This window comes from Cyanistes caeruleus, unplaced genomic scaffold (assembly GCF_971803275.1).
Source record: "Cyanistes caeruleus unplaced genomic scaffold, bCyaCae1.hap1.1 HAP1_SCAFFOLD_65, whole genome shotgun sequence".
NCBI lineage: Eukaryota > Metazoa > Chordata > Aves > Passeriformes > Paridae > Cyanistes > Cyanistes caeruleus.
In genome coordinates, this window is record NW_028255884.1 from 433082 (window position 1) to 450899 (window position 17818).

The window sequence follows — 17818 nt, forward strand, 5'->3', positions numbered from 1 at the left end:
CCACAAGACTCCTGGGGGTCTCCCCCAGGACCCATCCAGCCCCCCTAAACTCTTCCTGGGTCCCCTCTCATCCCCCGATAACTGAAATTCCTGGGAGTCCCCCCGTATCCCCTCCCCCAGGACTTTGGGAGTCCCACCCGACCTGTCCGTGCACCCCCAGATTTCTTCCACAGCCCCCCTGTGATGGTGGAGGGTGGGGGCCGAGTGCTGGTGCCCCCCTGCCTGCAGCAGATCCAGCGGTGAGGGCAGTTCTGGGGGGTCCCTCAGCATTTGGGGTCCCTGGGATTTGGGGTGACCCCCCGGGCCCCCCAGGATCTCCCTGAACACGCTGACGCTGCCCGTGCGCAGTGAGAAGGTTCAAACCCAGCACGGGGTCCCCAGCACTGCCACCCGCATTGCCCAGGTACCCCCAAACCTGCCGAGAACCCCCAAACCCCCCAGGACACCCCAACCGCCCCTGATCCCAAACACATCCCTGGATGCTCCAAAAACTCCCCAAAACCGCAAAACCCCATAGAGACATTGAGAAGGTTTATACCTGGCATGGGGTCCCCATGTCCATCACCAGCAGGTTCCCCAAAACAGCCTTGGGACCCCCAGTTCCACCCCCGGGATCGCCCAAATTCCCCCATTGGGACCCCTGTAAACCCCCTTGGGAACTTCCAAAAAACCATTGTGGCCCCAAAAACACCCAGAACTTCCAAAAACCCCCAGGAAACGCTCACAAAGGTTTATACCCAGCATGGAGACCCCATCACCTTCATCGGCATCACCCAGGTGCCCCCAAACCCCTCCCGGGACCCCCAACCCCTCCCGGGCTCCACTGCCGGAACCAACGGGAGCGGTGTTGCCCTTTTAAGAGGAGTTACAGTGGGACCCGACAACACCGGGGGCCCTTAAAGCGGCCATGGTAGAGAGAACCCCCAAAATCCACCCTGGGGGACAAAACATCCCCTACATGGGCTTGGGGTGGGGACACCCCTAAAAATGTCACTTAAAGCCGTCATGATCCCCCCTCAAAAGGGACTTCTGGGGCTGCGGCCGCACAAACACCCTAAAATGGGGAGGAAAAAACACCCCTGTAGTGGTGGGATCCCCCCCAAAACACCTGAAAAAGAGAAAAACTCCTCTTGAGAGGGGCCTGAAGACCCTGAAGAGCCCTGGAAGAGGGACAAGATCCCCTCCTGTGCTGGGGCCTCCCCGAGCCGGGAACTCTCCCGTTCCTGCAGTCGGGGGAGCCCCGAACGACGGCGGCTCCTGGGCTGAGCCCCCCTCAGCCGGGGCTGCGGGGGGAACTGGGGGGGCTGGGACGGGGCTTGGGGCTCCTGGGGTGAACTGGGGGACCCTCAGTGCTCCCACCTCCCCCTGTTCCCCTGTCCCGCCCCGTTCCCATTGTTCCCCCAAACCTCCGCTGCCCCCAGCTCGGTTTGGGGGGGACCCAGCCCTTTCCCATCGTGTCCCGGCCCGGCCCCGCTCACCCGAGGGCTCCGAACCACGCCCAGGGACAGAGGAGGGACAGAGGAGGAGGAAGAGGAGGGACAGAGGAGGAGGAAGAGGAGGAGCAGGAGGAGGAAGAGCTGGAGCAGGCAGAGGAGGCTCCACCTGCGCTCCCCGCTCTCTGCATCTGCAGCTCCTTCGGGACCATCGCCCCCCATCCCGCAGGTGCCCGGGGAGGGGGAGCTCGCCCCAAATCCCCCGGGGCTCCCTGGCTTTGGGGTTTTTGGGGGGGATGTTTGGGGATGGCAGGGCTCCAGAGCCGAGCCGCAGATGCCCCTCGGGGGCACCCCGGGGGTCCCCGGGAGGTGTTTTTGGGGGGTCCCGGTGGCGGTGGCGGCAGAGCCCCGGCAAAGGGGCCGGGGGGATGCGGGTCCGGCATGGCCGGGAAAGGGGTTCGGGGCTCCCGGTGCCGGCAGTGGCTGCTCCCAGCATGAGCCCAGTTGCTCACCCCGTGTGGCTCCAGTTTCCTCTGCGCCAAACGATAAGCCAAATCACTCTCAGTCATTCCCTATTAGGGTGCAATTTGTCTCCATTTTATCCCATTTTTATCCCATTTTTATCGCCTTTTTTATCCCATTTTTTCCCCATTTTTGCTCTTTTTTTTCTAATTTTTATCCCATTTTCATGTAATTTTTCCCCATTTTTATCCTATTTTTTATTTTCCCCCAATTTTTTTTCCTTTTTCCCTCAATTTCCCCCTTTTTTAATCTCATTTTTCCTCATCTTTTCCCAGTTTTTCTGATTTTTTTCCTATTTTTCCTCCATTTTTACTCAAATTGTTTCCCATGTTTTCCTGTTTTTCCCATTTTTTTCCATTTTTAATCTATTATTTCCCCATTTTATGCTATTTTTGCTCCATTTTCTTCCAGTTTTTCCCCATGTTTACTCCTATTTTCCCCATTTTTTTCTATTTTTCCTCCATTTTTGCCTCATTTTTACCATTTTTATTCCTATTTTTATCCCAGTTTTCCCCATTTTTCCCCCCCATTTTTATCCTGGTTTTATCTCATTTTTCCACAATTTTATCCCAATTTTCTTCCATTTCTCCCATTTTTCCCAGTTTTTCCTCCATTTCCATCCCATTTTCCTCAATTTTTTTTCCTATTTTTATCCCATTTTTTCCCCCATTTTTTCCCTATTTTCCTCCATTTTTGCTCCATTTTTGCTCCATTTTTCCTCCCATTTTTCTCACGTTTCCCCCATATTTTTGTCGTTTTTCCTAACTTTTCCCCATTCTTCCTCCATTTCCATCCTGTTTTTCCCCATTTCCCCCTATCTTCCCCATTTAATTATCCCAAAAATTGAAATTTGGGGGAAAAAATAGAAATTTTGGTGGGAAAAAAGGGTGCTTTGAGGGCAAAACTCCATGAATTTGAATCACAGCTTTCTCGTGATTTTTCCATGATTTTTCCATGATTTCCCCATGATTTCCAGCTGGAAGGAGGCGTGGGATTCATCCGAACATTCTGGAAGCTGGAAGAGGACCGGGCCATCAACCTTCCCAAAAATTTTGACCAGCTCTTCTGAAATTCCACCTTTCCCCACTCCCCGGATTCCCAGGTCTGGAAATTCTTCTACAACTCCCAGGTAGGCAATTCCTAAAATTCCATGGAAAAATGGGATAGGGGGAATTTCATCCTGTTTTTTTCCAGTTTTTTTCCATTTTTATTCCATTTTTTATTCCCATTTCTTCCTGCTTTTTTCTGATTTTTCCAGATTATTTTTCTATATCTTTTACTCACTTGTCCCAGATTTTTCCCATTTTTTCCCAATATATTTTCCAATTTTTCACTCTTTTTTCCCCCATTTTTTCCTGCTTTTTTCTGTTTTCTCCGCATTTTTACCTGTTTTCCCCCAGTTTTTTCCTAATTTTCCCCTCTTTTTTTTTCTGATTTTTTCTGATTTTTTTCCCTCCTTTTTCTCCCAATTTTTCCCAATTTTTCCCAGTTTATCAAATTTTCCTGATTTTTCTCCTGATTTTTCCATCTTCTTTTCCCAAAATTTTCTGTCTTTTTCCCAACTTTTTCTCAAATTTTTCCCTGATTTTTCTGTTTTTTCTCATTGTTTTCCCAATTTTTCCCTGCTTTTTCCCAATTTTTTTGCTGATTTTCCCCCAATTTTTTTCATTTTTTTTTTCCTGATTTTTCCCTCTGATCTGTCCCAATTTTTCCCCATTTTTTCCAAATTTTTCCTAAATTTTGCCTGTTCATTTCTTAAATATTTCCTGGCTTTTTCCCAATTTTTTCCCATTTTCCCAGGTTTTGTCCCCGTTTCTTTTCCTCATTTTTCCCTTGATTTTTTTGTTTTTTCCCAATTTTTTCCACCATTTCTTTTCCTGATTCACCCACATTTTTTCTGATTTTTTCCCAATACTTTTCCTGATTTTTTTGCAAGCTTTCTCAAACATTTCCTTGATTTTTCCACTTTTTTTCCGAATTTTTTCCTGATTTCTTCTGATTTTTCCCAGGATCTTTTCAGCTTTCTTTTCCTGATATTTTCCCTGATTTTTCCAAATTTTTCACATTTTTTTTTCATGCCTTTCCTGTTTTTTCCTGATTTTTCTCTCTTCCTTTCCCAATTTTTTTCTAGGTTTTTTTTTTCAATTTCTTCTCAAATTTCCCTGAGTTTTCCCTGATTTTTTCACAATTTTTTCACAATTTTTCCTATTATTTTTAGATTTTATGCCTCTTTCTTTTACTGGTTTTTCCAAATTCTTTCCCAATTTTTCTCCTGATTTTCACAGGTTTTTTCCAATTATTCCTGATTTTTCCTGATTTTTCCTTCTTTTCCTATTTTTCCTGAATTTTCCCCCCATTTTTTCTGATTTTTTTAAGATTTTTTCCACTTTCATTTCCTGATTTTTTCCCCAATTTTTCCGATTTATTCCTTGAGTTTTCTCCTTTTTTTCCCAATTTTTTCCTGATTTTTCCTCCATTTTTTTTATTTCACCCTGATTTTTTTCTCTTTTTTCCCCTGATTTTTCCCTTCTATTTTCCTTTAATTTATCCTGCTTTTTTTCACATTTTTTCCCCAATTTTCCAGTGTCCTTCATACTCCCAGTCTGATCTCAGATACTCCCAGTCTAATCCCAGTCACTCCCAGGATGAGGCCAGTGGCCCCCAGTTGCTCCCTGTCAGTGCCAGTGTGACCCCAGTAGCCTCCAGTGTGATCCCTGGGACTCCCTGTCTCTCCCAGTATATCCCAGTCAGCCCCAGCACGCTCCCAGTCATTCCCAGCTCCTCCCAGTTGCTCTCAGCATGATCCCAGTTGTTCCCAGCCACTCCCAGTCAATCCCAGTATGATTCCAGTCACCCTCAGTGGGATCCCAGTCTCAGCCAGCAGGGACCCAGCTGCTCCCATTGTGATCCCAGTATGATCCCAGTTGAGTGTGATCCCAGAATAGTTGTAATTCTTCCCAGTTCCTACCAGTATGATCCCAGTTGTCCCTGGAATAGTCCCAGTCCATCTCAGCACGGTCCCACTCACTCGCAGTTGCCCCCACTGTGGTTCCAGCTGTTCCCAGTGTGGTCACAGACACTCCCAGTATATCCCAGTTGCCTCAGCAAGGTTCTGGTTACCTCAGAATGATCCCACTCTTTCCCACTTACTCCAAGTATGATCCCAGCTGTGGTCTCAGTCGCCTCAGCATGGTTCCAGTACCTTCCAGTTGATCCCAGTTGCTCCCAATGTGTCCACATTTTCCTCCCAGCATGGGCCCAGTAGCTCCCAGTAACCCCCAGTCAGGTTCCATTCACACCCACTGTAATCCCAGTGGTTCCCAGTGCTATCCCTGTAGGAGCCATTGTCACTCCCAGTATGGTTCCAGTCACTTCCAGGATGATCCCAGTCACTCCCACTACAATCTCAGCCACTCCCAGTATGAGCTGTTGTGCCAGCCACCCCCAGTATGGTTCCAGTCACTCCCATATCCTTCCAGCATGAATCCAGTCATGGCCAGAGTGACTCCCTGTCACTCCCAGGATGGGCCCAGTTGCTCCCAGTCACCTCCAGCACAGTTCCAGTCACAGCCAGCCCCTTTGCAGTCACCCCCAGTATGATCCCAGCTAGTTCCAGTAGGATCCCAGTATGACCCCAGCATGGGCACAGCTGCTCCCAGGATTATCCAGTGTGGTTCCAGTTGCTCCCATTTACCTGCGCTGTGGTTTCAGTCTCTCCCAGTCTATCCCAGTTGCTCCTAGTCACTCCTCAGGTGCTTCCAGCCTGATCCCAGTTGCTCCCAGACACTCCCAGTCACCCTGAGTGCAGTCCCAGTTGCTGCCAGTACGGTAGCAGTCTCTCTCAGCATGGCCCAGCTGCTCCCACTGTGATCCCAGTAGGACCTCAGCATGGTTCCAGTCACTCCCTGTTCCTTTCTGTGTGATCCCAGTTGCACCCAGTTTAATCCCAGTATAGTTGCAGTCCCTCCCCAGATGATCCCAGACCCTCCCAGCATGGTCCCAGTCATGCCCAGTTGCCCCCGGTGCAGACCCAGTCAATCCCAGTTGTTCCTGTTGTTCCCAGCGTGATTTCAATTTCCCCAGGATGGTCACAGACACTCCCAGTATATCCCATGTGCCCTCAGCATGCTTGTGCTCATTCCCAATCATTCCCAGTTACCCCAGTAAGGTTCCAGTTACCCCAGTCCAAACCAGTCCCTGCCAGTGCTGCCACTCCTGGGATCCCCCAGCCCTCTCTGTGTTCCCCCCTCCCACATCTCCCCAGAGGAGCCCCAAGGGCTGGCAGTCCCCAGCCAGGGTCCCCAGCCAGCCCCAGGTTGGATCTGCAGCCCCCAATTTTCCCAGTTTCCCTCTCCTTTTCCCCGGGCCGGGTTCCCCCCGTCCCCAGCGGGTGGGAGCAGCGGAGAGCCCCGCGCTGCCCATCCCGACCTGTCCCGGCTCCATCCCCGCTCCTGCCGTGGGCTGTGAGGGGTTTGGGAACGGGGCACCGAGGGTGTCACTGCTCCTGGGGGAGGGGGAGGAGGAGGAGGAGGGATGGAAGAGGAGGGATGGAAGTAGGAGAAGGAGGTGGGGTTAGAGAGGAGGAGCAGGAGGAAGAGGAGGGACAAAGGAGGATCAGGGAAAGGAGAACGAACCACAAGGTCCAACATTCCCTGAATTCACAGCCCCCACCTGTGAGATCATCACCCCCCATCCCAGAGGTGACCAGGGAGGGGGAGTTTGGCCCAGATACCCTGGGGGGTCCCTGGGTTGGGTTTTTAGGGGGGATGATTGGAGAATGAAGAACTCCAAAGCTGAGTGCAGAATACCCCCTGGGGGGACATTGGGGGGTCCTGGTGGCGGCTGCTCTCAGAGGCAGCCTGGAGGAGAAGGTCCTGTCCCCCAGGACCCCAAAGTGGGGAGCACAGAGAGGGGGAGCACCACAATTCACGGGACCCTCAACAGCCTGGAGAGGGGCAGGGGGGACTCCTTGGACCACCTGCACCCCTAAGCAGAGAATGAGGGGAAAAGGGACCATAGGAATCCAAAAAGCCCCATCACCTGTAAATGAGGAGATGGAAATGGGGGGAACTTTTCAGATTCCTGGCACTCCCAGCAGCCTGGGGAGGGCAGGGACTGAGCAGACAGAGGAACCCCAGTACAAGCGTGACCCCCAGGAACTGGGACGGGGGGAACCCCTGAACACCAAAAGGGAGAGACCAGAGATGGGGAAATCCTGGGAGGCATTTTCAGGGCTGAATTTTGGTGTTTGGGATGTTTTTATGGATGGCTGGTGAGTTCTAGAGATGGACTTGGGCAGAACAAACTCCCTAACCCAATGTGCTCATGAATTGTATTTCTCCCCAAACCAGGATTTCCCATTCCCAAACCTTGGCTGGATGGAGAAGGAGGCTGTGAGGAAGAGGAAGATCTCCCAGGACACCCAGGCAGGTGAGGAGGAAGTCAGTGCCCCTTTGCCCCTCTCTCCTGCTCCATCTCCCAGCCCAGCCTGGCCCCCGGCTGCAGGACAACCCCGCTGCCGACGCCGTCCTGCCGGGGACGCACTGGGGGGATCTCCTTCCCCTTCCCTCTGGCACGGAGGCAAATCCCATCCTCTCCTTGTCCTTCCTCCCCCAGACAAGGAGCTGAGGATGGAGACCAGGGAGGACAAATCCCCACAGCAGAACCTCGTGGAAGAGGCCGTTTTGAGCAGCTCCACAGCACAGGAATCCAATGGGGAGGAAAATCCCCAGAGATCCCACAGGAGGAGGGGCTCCAAACCCATCCCAGGGTGCTCTGAGGAGGAAAGACCCACCCTGTGCCGGGAAGGCGGCCGGAGATCCAGCCAGGGCTCTGAGCTGGTGGTCCATGAGCGGCTTCAGGATGGGGAGAAGCCCTACAAGTGCTTGGAGTGTGGGAAGAGCTTCAGCTCAAGCACCAAACTGATCTGCCACCAGATGATCCACACTGGGGAATGGCCCTACGAGTGTGGGCAATGTGGGAAGGGCTTCAGCTGCAGCTCCAAACTCATCACCCACCAGCGCATCCACACTGGGGAGAGGCCCTACGAGTGTCCTGAGTGTGGGAAGAGGTTTCAGAGGAGCTCCCATCTCCTCCAGCACCAGCGGATTCACACGGATGAGAGGCCCTTCTGCTGCCCTGACTGTGGGGAGGGCTTCAAGCACAACTGCACCCTCATCAGGCACCAGCGCATCCACACTGGGGAGAGACCCTATGAGTGTGGGGAATGTGGGAAGAGCTTCAGAAACAGCTCCTACCTGACCATCCACCAGAGGATCCACACTAGGGAACGTCCCTATGAGTGTGGGGAATGTGGGATGACCTTCAGCCAGAGGTCCCAGCTGATCATCCATCAGATGATCTACACTGGGGAGAGGCCCTATGAGTGTCCTGAGTGTGGGAAGAGCTTTCAGAGCAGCTCCCATCTCCTCAGGCACCAGCGGATTCACACGGATGAGAGGCCCTTCCGCTGCCCCGACTGCAGGAAGGGCTTCAAGTACAACTCCACCCTCATCACCCACCGGCGCATCCACACTGGGGAGAGGCCCTACGAGTGTCCCCAGTGTGGGAAGAGCTTCAGCCAGAGATCTAACTTGGCCAGACACCAACAGAGGCACCGGTAAGGGAAGCCCTGTGAGTGCCCCAAGTGCAGGAAGAGCTTTGTGCACTGCCCCAGCTCCATCCCCATCAGAGGACCCACGTTGGGCAGAGCTCTGATGACCCACGTTCCCAGTGATCTGTGTTGGGAACACACTGGGCTGGTGGTCGTTTTGATTTGGTTCTATCTTTTGATTCATCTTCATCTCTTTAAAACAGACAAAATTGCAATAAATGTCTACAAATTCATCAAAGGCATCTAAAACCTCACATTTACTAATGCTTCAAGGGAATCTGGGAGATACTTGGGAATATTCAGGGGTTGTGGGGTTATTTGGTGGAGTTGTCTCCATTTCTTGGCACCCAAGGAGATGAGGGAGTTCGATCTGTCACCTCAAAACCACTCAGTGCCACTGAAATCTACTCAATCCCACCAAAATTATTCAATTCCACAGCCTCTCAGGGTGCGTTGCCTTAAATTTTAGCTTTCATATCTTTCATGTTCTGCACTGCCTAGGTTTGTAGTTTTGAACTTCATGTTAAGTGTCACAGAGCTCTCTTCACAGAGTAGGTAGACAAAACAATTCCTTTTCTAGCTTGATACCAAGAACAGTTGTTAGAAGTTTCAGGCCCAAAAGCATAAACAAGGGTGGGCTGAAGAGAGAAAACAAGAAGGATGGGACTTCATCATCTGAAGGTGTCATTGGACAGTGAACAGATTGCAATATCCAGATGGACCTAAACTTCTAAAAATGTGAGACCTTGTGATCAGTTGTTCATTTTTGTGACCATTTTTGGTCCATCCTGGGTGTAGCCCTGGCTACAAGTACAGGTTCTTGTACTGCCCAAGGTGTATCCTTTAAGGCCTTTTAATAAACTTTATTCTTAACTCTGTCCAGCCTCTGTTCTAGGTCAGCCTTCTGAAGGCATCAGGTGGAATGGGGTTGGAAGGGGATTGGGTGAAGTGGGATGCAGATCAGGAGGGGTGAGATGGGCATTGGGTGGGGCAGGATGGATGTGATGGAGTTTGGGAGGTGTGAAATGGGGGAAATCAGGCTTGGGAAGGCATTTTGATGTCCAGCAGGAGTGGGATGGATTGGCCTTGGGATTGGGGAGGTGGGGTTGGATCTGCAATGAGACAGCCAAAGTTTGGGGATGATGAAAAAAGAGGGTGCGACTTATTCAGCGAGTTTTGGATATTCCACATTCCTGAAGACATTTTGGGGTATCTCACGTTTCTGAGGCGCTTTTGGGGCACTCCCCAGCTCTCGGGGTTTTCCTGAGAGCAGCTCCATGGAGCCCCATTGCCAGGGCTGGTTGCCATGGGCTCAAGCTCAGAGCTGTAGCCAGAGTGCGTTGCCTCAGCGCTGGAGAGCAGAGAAATGATGAATGGCCCCAGACATCTCCAGGGTGTGTCTGGGGGCAGAGCAAGTTCTGCCTGTGTGGGGCGGTCACTGCCCCAGCCCAGCCACTGCAGCCTCTGCTCCAGCCCCAAAGTGGCTGCCAAGCCCCTGGCACCCCAAAAACCCCAGCTGGGAGAGGGAGCAGAGCAGGTGAGGCTGTGACACGGGTGTGACACTGACATGTGCCACAGCCCTGGAGCTCACAGCAGCTGAGATGGCGCTGGATCCAAGGCTGACTGTGGATCTCTGTCCCTCTCTCGCTTCTCCTGACTTCCAGTTTTCAAAATCTGGATAGCTTGAAGTTGGATGGGTTGGACGAGTTGGCTCAGTCTGTGCTTAGTGAAGTGATTTCCTCTAATTGCATGCAGCTTTATGATTTCCCGAGTACCTCATTCTCTAAAGTTTGCAGCTGAAAGTTTGTTCCCATCCTCCTGAGAAGTTTGTTGTTTTCTCCCATGCACTGCCCGAGGGGATGGAGGTACCTCAGGTCCCTTTCCAGCAGGGCCCGGGCGAGCTTGGGGCACAGCACAGGAACTGCAATGCTGAGCCAGGCCTGGCTGGGTTGGAGGAAGCAGAAAGGCCAAGCCCTGAGCCCAGGCCTGGCCCAGCAGGGCCTGTCCCTCACGGGTGGCTCGGGGCTCTTTGTGGGGCAGTGGGATGTGAGGGGCAGCAAGGACAAATGCCATAAACCTGCGAGCCCTGCCAGCCTCCTCAGGGAGGGCCGAGGGAGGAGCAAAGACCTTCCTGGGGCTGTGCCCTGGGCCAGGAGGGATTGTGCCAGTGGAGTTGACCCTAAATTTCTTCTCCCAGGCAGCTTTAGGACATGGAACATGAAGGAGCCAGAGCCAACTCTCAGCTTTCCACAGTCCTCCAGTAGAATCCTGTGTGGGGAGCAGCCTGGGAGCAGGGTTTGTGTGTCAGGGGAGGGGAATTCAGAGCCCTTTTCTCCCCCATGGCCTGAGGGTCTGCATTTTCAATGGCCCTGCAGCTGCCAAAGGGGCCTTTTTCACCCAGCTGAGAACAGTTCTGCTGATAGCCTGTCCTAAACCAGTTTTTCCTGCAAATTTGCCGATGAAGCCACATTTTTTGTAGCCCCAGGTCTTGTGTGAATGCAGGTGTCTCAACTGAAGGGTGGAACAGCTCTGTCAGGTAGGAGTTCTCTTTTTCATGGTGGATTTTTGGGGTTTTTTTTAAATTAACTCCCCCTGTGAGCTGTGGGCAGAGTTCTGTAACTGTGTGTGACACTTGTCTGTGGCACTGTGGGGGTGGCCAAGGGCACCTTCCCCGAGCTGTGTGCAGAGGAATCCACAGCAGCCCAGGCTGGGGGTGCTCAGTGGCCGCTCAGTTCCGCTGACTGGACGCGGCTCTGGCCGCTTCCCTTGGAGCGTCTCCAGGGAGGGAACGCTGGGGCTGCTGGCCCGGCTGTGCTGTCACTGCCAGGGGAACGCTGGGGCTGCTGGCCCGGCTGTGCTGGCACTGCCAGGGGAACGCTGGGGCTGCTGGCCCGGCTGTGCTGTCACTGCCAGGGGAACGCTGGGGCTGCTGGCCCGGCTGTGCTGTCACTGCCAGGGGAACGCTGGGGCTGCTGGCCCGGCTGTGCTGGCACTGCCAGGGGAACGCTGGGGCTGCTGGCCCGGCTGTGCTGTCACTGCCAGGGGAACGCTGGGGCTGCTGGCCCGGCTGTGCTGTCACTGCCAGGGGAACGCTGGGGCTGCTGGCCCGGCTGTGCTGGCACTGCCAGGGGAACGCTGGGGCTGCTGGCCCGGCTGTGCTGGCACTGCCAGGGGAACGCTGGGGCTGCTGGCCCGGCTGTGCTGGCACTGCCAGGGGAACGCTGGGGCTGCCCCGCTCCTGCCCCACCCCATCAGCTCTGCCAGCGCCTCCAGGGGACACAAAGGCTGAGCCAAAGGCTGAGAGTTGCACAAGGGGCTGAGCTGGCATCTGGGACTGTCACGATCTGCAAGGTGGGATTCGTGATGTGGTTCTTTTAGCCGGTCTTAGAGTACAAAAGATTATCAGCAAACCAAGGACTTAAACTGCAAAACACACTTTATTGAGTGCTCATCAGCACTAATATGCGATAGAGGGAAAGAAAAGAGAAAGCAAGGCATAAGGAACAGAGAGTAAGGGGATTATAGCTACCAACGTCGAAGTCCACTCAGCCGTCCAACGACGCAGACTCTTCTGTCCGTTGGGGAGATCTCAAAGGAAAGTAAGTTTGGGGTATAATTTTATAGTCTTTTGCAAAGCGAGGGGCGCAGGGCCAAAACCAGATGAGATTGATGATCATTGTGATGAATTCCATTGCGCAGGGAGCAGGTGTAGGGTACAGAGCGATCCATGTCTTGCAAGTCTTTGCTCACCAGCAGGAACAAGGACAAGGTGTTGTGGAAAACCCATTGCACCGGGTACCAGGCACAAGCCTCTGCTCACCAGCAGGAATGAGAGCCATGAGTCGTGGAAAACCCGTTGTGCAGGTTACCAAGCCTCTGCTCACCAGCAGGAACGAGAGCAGTGTACCGTGCAACCACCTGCAAACAATCACTGAGCAAACATCCATCTCAGCTAGGCCCAAACCCCCAAACCAAGTCCCTTGTGATATTCAGGGTCTCAGTCTCTGTCCTTGAGACGGTTGTGAGACAGATGAGGGAATCTTGGACGGTCTCTTACAACAGGTCAGGTAGATAGACTAGCAAGAGTCACCCGGGAAAGATTTAAAGAACTAAACATACAATTACAATTTATTACTCTTGAAAGAGCATGGAGTGTATGAGTTTTTTTAAGGGGACAGATTGATCATTGCTGCATCCACATCCCAAATGTGACTGCAGATGTATAATATGACATCAATTAGTTGCAACAAATAGAGCATGAAGCATAGGAAGAGCAAAATGATTTAACTATAAATTGGTTAGGCAAAATCTTCAAAGGGTTAGGGTGGAATGTGAGTTCATGGATTAAATCTATCATTGAGAGTGTGATAATCTTAATAATAGTATTCTTAGCAATTTGGTTAGTTTACAGCATCTTAAAGGAGAAATACAGAAGAAAATGTCCTAGAACCAGAAAATAATAAAGGCACTGACACGAGATCAACACTCACCATCTTCTGGTTCTCCAGTTCGTGACAGCATCCAGGATAACCTTTACATCAATCAAGGATTTGAAGAACACCAAGTATAAACTCAGAAACAAAGGACTGTATTGAGTGATAATATTTGCACTTACAGTGAAGTGAAAATGCTTTCGAAGGGGGGAATGATAGTAAAAGGTTCTAAAATCTTAGAAAATTTGGGGACTTAGAAAGAAAGTTAGGTTTGGTAAGCCCTGGGAAAAGTAGGCCCTGAGAAATGTTAGGCCTTGTGCTTGTTAAAGATCAGGTCAAACTGCACCTGTGTAATCAGTAGATGATAAATGATACAATTGTTAGATGTGATTAGATATAATTTTTGTTTAGAGAACATGAGGAACAATGTTGGGGGGCTAAGGGGGGGATCACGAGAAATCCATGCCTGCGTAAAAACAATGCTTACAATAGAACAATGTAAGTTTAATAATTAATATGTAAGTTGCATAACAATAGAGTATAAAATATGTTCAACTCAAAACCAAATTGGGTCAGATTTGGGTATGTGTAACCCTGATACCCAGAGCTCTTCAATAAAGCACCTTCATATAATCATTCGTGATTATGTGTGTTCCTGAACGCTAACAGGATGGCAGAAAGACACCGGGGTGACAGGGAGTTGGCAGCAGCCCTGAGCCATCTTGGCTTTTTTCACCCTTTGTCCTGCCCTTAGGAACAGAGGAAAGGGGAAGGTACAGGGAGGTATACACCAAAAAAAAAGAAAAAAAGGAACTTCACAGAAGACAAAAACAGTCCACCGGAAGAGCCATACCGTCCATAATCGTCCATAATGTTAATATAATCGTCCATAATGTTAATATAATAGTTCTTAATGTTAATATCGTCCATGATACGTCTCGTTGGGTGATGTAAGGTGTCCCAGTGTCTGGTCCCGGCTCCCACACCTCCGTAAGCCCTTTTCTTCCCCATGCCCGAGGCACTCCCAACCCAGCCTTCCTGCCAGGTACTCTCGAGTCCTCATTTCTTAGGCGGGGGTCTCGCCGGCTCTCAGGCCATCAGCCGGTGACTTACGAGGTGTCCATGGAGCCGGATCCTGCTGTTCTCTTGCTTCGCTGGATGCCACGCATTCTCTCACCATATGTTGCAGTCAGCAACCTCAGGATCTCGTCCAGAGAAGCAGCAGGATTCTGGGGACCAGCATCAAACCAACTGAGACGGGCTCCCAGTTCACAAAACCATTTATTTAGCATGGGAACAAAGTCAGGTCCAGAACAGAGAGCCCCGAACAGAGGCACAGCAGGGGTTTTTGAAGGAAAAGAACTCTCAAGGGTCCCCACCTTTGAGGGTGGAGTTCAGGGTCAGGGAGCAGTAGAAGCACACCAAGGGAGAACCCCTCAGGGACTCAAACCCAATCAGAACTCCTGGGCCGCCCTTCTCAAGGGGTTTGGGGTGGGACAATGTAACTCTTTGTCTCCCTGAGGCTGCTACCACACCACTATAATATTTTTTCCCCTGATCTATCATGCTGAGCACCATGCAAGGCTGTAGAGAGGTCAAGACAATCTCTGTTTTTAAAACTCTGCCCTGCAGCTATTCCTTACGGTGCTGTCAGCAGGGAAGACATTTTGTCTTCTAAAACCTTACTCCTGATAGTTTTTCCCATCTGAAAACTATCTGGGCCAGGGGCAGCACCCAGAGACCTGCCCTGCCTGGGGGAACTTATACCTGGATCTTAGAACTGAGTATCAGAAACAAGGGCACACACTCTGTATTCCAGACTCCAACATTTTATTCTTATTCTTAATTTTCCATGTTTTAAGTACTATTACGTCTTCATCTACTTCAGCTTCTACCTCTTCTTCCTAATATTCCTATTCTTATTTATCGTTTTTTGGTTTCTGGAGGGTCTTATGCAGGTTTTAGTAAGGGGGGGGGGAGGGGGTTGGGGGTTTTTTTCTTTCCTACTACTACTTCCTAAACACAACTTTCTTTTCTTTTGTTAGAACTGTGTGTGTTGCAGTCCAGCAGGCCGCCATCGTGTCCTGGGAGCAACACCTCCTGTCTGTGTCCATTCCTCATGGCCAAAGTGCCCCAGGATCAGCATGGAGTCCTTTCCGGAGGAGAGGAAATGGCCTAGGAGTCCAGCAGGGAGGAGCTGGAGCCAGTGTCCCTGCAAAGGGCCAAGAGCCGTGTGGCTGTGTCCCTCGGGGACCCGGTGCAGGGGTGCCGCTGGCAGTGCCAGGCTGCCGCTGGGAGCCGATGACTTTCCAGGAGCCTTCCCGGCCGGACGATGGGCCGGGATGCGGCGCTGAGCCCCGGCAGCGAGGGTCCCCCTTCGGGTGCCACTTTGGGCTGCCGTGTGCCCTCGGGGAGCTGCCCCAGGGGTGCCACAGAGGAGCCAGGGCCGGCTCGGCCCGCAGGGCCAGCGCAGGCCGGGGCAGCCCGTGCGGCTCCCTCGGGGCGCTGGGCAGGCCGCGGGGCAGCCGCCATCTGCAGCCCGGCGCTGCTGGCAGCGGGTGCTGATCCTGTGGCTGTGCTGCCAGGCAGGGGCAGCGGAACAGCCCCCACAGCCCCCGCAGCGCCAGCAACTCCCGCAGTGCCCGCCTCAAGAGCGAGCGGCCTTTCCTGTGGGGAAGCAGCTGCCCAGGAGAAGAGACATCTTCCACTGTGGCTTGGGCTGCCAGAGGGCCAGGCCCGGCACAGAGTTGCTCTTGCGGGCACAGCTCGGGCTCCTGGCACTCCACCCAAGCTTCTCGAGGGACAGGCAGCAGGATTCCCTCTTGGGCTAAATCTGCCAGTCTCTGCTGCCTGGCCTCTTCTCCTTCCTCGTGCAGCTCCAGGACGCTCAGCTCATCCCAGTCATCGTCCTCCCGCTGCCAGGCCTTGAGCTGGCTGCACAGGATGTCGCAGTATTCCCTGCTGTCCTGAGCCAGCTCTCCATCACTGTCATCATCCCAGCTGGACCTGGAGGATTTTCTCTTTGATTTGCCTCCAGTCACCTCCTGGCCATCCTGGCACAGCTCTTGCTTGCGGCAAGCTTCCCAGTCCAAGAGTGCCCGGCGGCTCGTGCCTTCTCCTGGGGACAGCCGCTGCTCAGGAGATTCTTCCCAATCTGAGAATTCCTGACAGTGATCGCTGTCCGCCTGCCACGGCTCCTGCTCCCTGCACTCGCCCCACTCGGAGACAACTGGGGAGGGCTCTTGCTCCCTGCCCTCATCCCAGTCCCGCAAATGCCAGTAGCTCCCCCATACTTGGACCAGCTCTTGCTCAAGGCCTTCATCCCACTCAGAGAGCTCCTGGCAGCTCTGGGCTTCTCCTGGGGACAGCTGTGGCTCAGTGCAGGCTTCCCCTGGAGTCCCTTGCTGGAACTTGTTCATTTCTCCTCGGCAGAGCTCTGGCCCTTCCTCAGCGCAGGACTCCACGGCTCCTCTCCTCCCTCTGCTTGCCCTCTCAGCCTCCTCCTGCTGCTCCCTCAAGGCCTGGGCTCTCTGTGAGCCGGGCCAGGGCCTGGGGGGCTGGGACTTGGGCTTTGCCTTCTCCTCCTCCGTGCCTGCAGTCCTCTGGCGCACACAGGTACCTGGACACAGCCACTGTCCCGGGACTGACCCAGGCCCCACAAGCCCTTTATATACCCCCCAGCCGGGGCGGGGCTCTGCCATGTCACAATGGACTTTGGGCACCGCAAGGTCCCGCGTCACCACGGGCCCTGACACACCGTGCCTGTGTCACAAAGGCCACCCCGGCACCCCGTGCCTGTGTCACAAAGGGCACCCCGGCACCCCGTGCCTGTGTCACAAAGGCCACCCCGGCACCCCGTGCCTGTGTCACAAAGGCCACCCCACACCCCTTCAACAGCCCAAGGCACCAGGAGCGGCCTGCAGCAGCCCAGGCCTTGGGGGATTGCAGCCCCTTCTTCTGAGCCGCTCCTTCAAATGATCAGGAGTGGCTGGGGCCAAGTGAAGGTGCAAAAGGAGACCGTGTGTGTCTTCCTTTGAAAGACAGGGGCCTGCTAAGGGAGGCAGGAGGCTCCTTTGCAATGGAAAATGTAAACCCCCTCCCTCCCAATTATTATCCCTTTGAAAGGCACTCTCTGGCAAAGATAGGAGGACAGGAAGAACAGTTTGTGCTGCTTTTGCATGAATTGCTATTTGGTGAGCAGGGAAGAAGCCCCCCATGGAAATGATTTTACTGAGAGGAGCTGCTAAGCAAGAGCTGCCCCTGTGCCAAGCAAAATCCAAGAGCTGGCTAGCTGTGGGAACTGACTACCTATTAAAGCATTTAAAAAGCTGCATCCACCTTGGTGAGATTGACATTTTGCAGACAGGCAAGCCCGGGAAATCTCTCTCTTGCTTCCACCTTTGAGGAGGTACCCGGCTGCCGGTCGGGCCGGGCCCCGCTGCACTGCGGCCCTTGCAGTCGTGCTGACAGTGGCCACAACAATCCTTAAAGCTTCAGGGTCCCCTGACACCCGGGCAACCGAGAAGGAAATTAAAGGAGCGGGTTCGCTGGAGTCCCCAAAACCAACTGGAATAGGAAAATCAAATAGGGATGAGGCCCATAAAGCCTGCGCAGCACAGGAGCAAAGTGCAAAGACCAGGCCTAGGGGCAGACACAACAATATCTAGGGGAGGTGTGAGGGCACAGTCTGAGGGCGTGGGTCCAGACACAGACTGGGGTTAGAAAGATGCAAAATACTGTGACAAATTGCAAACAATCGGGGGAGAGATACAGGAAGATTCTAGAAACATAACTTTCAGTGGGGTGACTTGATGAAC

The 17818-nt window shown here is 52.8% G+C and overlaps 2 protein-coding genes and 1 long non-coding RNA gene across 3 annotated transcripts in view; 1 reads left to right on the forward strand and 2 right to left on the reverse strand.

Annotated features, from left to right (window-relative positions):
- Positions 1 to 17818, reverse strand: part of LOC147647078 (uncharacterized) — an 813449-nt gene that overhangs the window by 390690 nt on the left and 404941 nt on the right. The window lies entirely within an intron of this gene.
- The window catches only part of LOC147647087 (uncharacterized), a 69764-nt gene that overhangs the window by 39739 nt on the left and 12207 nt on the right, over positions 1 to 17818 (reverse strand). The window lies entirely within an intron of this gene.
- LOC147647090 (uncharacterized) lies at positions 1556 to 9446 on the forward strand. The gene is made up of 5 exons (XM_086872487.1): positions 1556 to 1662; positions 2932 to 3084; positions 7307 to 7385; positions 7572 to 8174; positions 8258 to 9446. The coding sequence occupies exons 3-5, from the start codon at positions 7334 to 7336 to the stop codon at positions 8338 to 8340; spliced, it is 738 nt and encodes a 245-aa protein (XP_086728613.1). The 5' UTR covers positions 1556 to 1662; positions 2932 to 3084; positions 7307 to 7333; the 3' UTR covers positions 8341 to 9446.